The sequence below is a fragment of the Poecilia formosa genome, unplaced genomic scaffold (assembly GCF_000485575.1).
Source record: "Poecilia formosa unplaced genomic scaffold, Poecilia_formosa-5.1.2 Scaffold368, whole genome shotgun sequence".
In the NCBI taxonomy this organism is placed as follows: Eukaryota; Metazoa; Chordata; class Actinopteri; order Cyprinodontiformes; family Poeciliidae; genus Poecilia; species Poecilia formosa.
Window position 1 is genome coordinate 545,593 of NW_006800307.1, and position 1,212 is coordinate 546,804.

General features: G+C 40.6%; 1 protein-coding gene across 3 annotated transcripts in view; it reads right to left on the reverse strand.

Annotated features, from left to right (window-relative positions):
* The window catches only part of LOC103153958 (excitatory amino acid transporter 1-like), a 10,687-nt gene that overhangs the window by 5,648 nt on the left and 3,827 nt on the right, over positions 1-1,212 (reverse strand). For 2 of the 3 annotated variants that reach the window (XM_016662304.1, XM_007575058.2), the window contains 2 exons: positions 507-711; positions 386-428 (listed from right to left, as the gene is read on the reverse strand). In XM_016662304.1, the coding sequence (XP_016517790.1) occupies positions 386-428; positions 507-711 (248 nt within the window). Of the gene's footprint in view, positions 1-385; positions 429-506; positions 712-1,212 lie in introns of those variants that run through there. The other variant, XM_016662305.1, reaches the window with a different exon arrangement.

Here is a 1,212-nt window from a genome sequence, read left to right on the forward strand (position 1 = left end):
CTGGATAGATGCGCCGGCGCGTTGGTGTTGCTGGACCCATCACAAGTGGCCTCTGCACGACCCTGCATGTCATCTTTCATTTGGCCGTTTCCATGGGAATCACCATGTTGAGATAAAACCTTGTTCCTGTCGTCAGACTGATTCCTGTTTGACATTTTCACCAGATTCAGATCATAAAACAAGAACAAATTGAACCTTAAATGTTCTCTGTGTTTATTTTGAGTTTATGAAACTTTTTCTGCCTTAATGATTCATCGTTATTAAAAATTAAAGCTGCCTAAATAAAACATTTTCTGTAACGTTCTGTAGTGAAGCCCTGCAGGTTGTAAGAGGTGCTGATGAAGACGAGGTGAAACGTTTCGGCTGCTTCATCTGAATCACTGACCTGCTGTGTGCAGGCCTGGACCAGGTTTGGAGGGAACATGTTTCTGAAACGAGACCATAGAAAGCGTTTAGCTGCGACTCGCCGGCTGGTTGAACTTTGGGACGTTTGAGTCTGAAATCACCTGATGAGGTCCAGGAAGGCGTCGGCGGGGCTGACCTGCTCGATGGTCTGCTGCTTCCCAAACTCGTCCTTGGAGCCTCTTCCTGGATGGATGATGAGGACGATGATGATCCCGATGAAGACGGCGATGATGGTGGTGGTCATGTAGTAAATCACCGCGCGCATCCCCATCTTTCCTGACGCCTTGCTGTCCAGCGCCGCCATGCCTGAAACCGCCAACGGTTATTACAGCTGGGAGGGGCTGATGATAAACATTCATTTAATAAACATTCATTTAATAAACATTCATTTAATAAACACTCGTTTTAAAATCCTCCACATGCAAACAGAAGCTGAGTTCACATCATTTATCCACAGAGGATCAGTTATTCTGGTCTAAAGTCTTTGGACTCACATGAACATTTTCTCATCAGGAATCCAAACCTGTTTGTCTAAATTATGACATCAACATTTAATAATTATCCTCTGATATTTTAATGTTTATCAACAGATTTCTTCTAAAGTTTTAACATTTACATCCAAATTCTCCTAAAAACTGATTGATATTTAGTAAAGAACTTAAACATAAAATGTACCTGTTAGAAATAAACAGACATTAAAGCTCTAAGAAACTAATAGATTAAATCTGTTGATGATGAATTTCAGTTTTTTTTTCATCACTTACTTGTTAAGTATTTCTTACAGTATTGTAAAGTGTGAGACAAGTT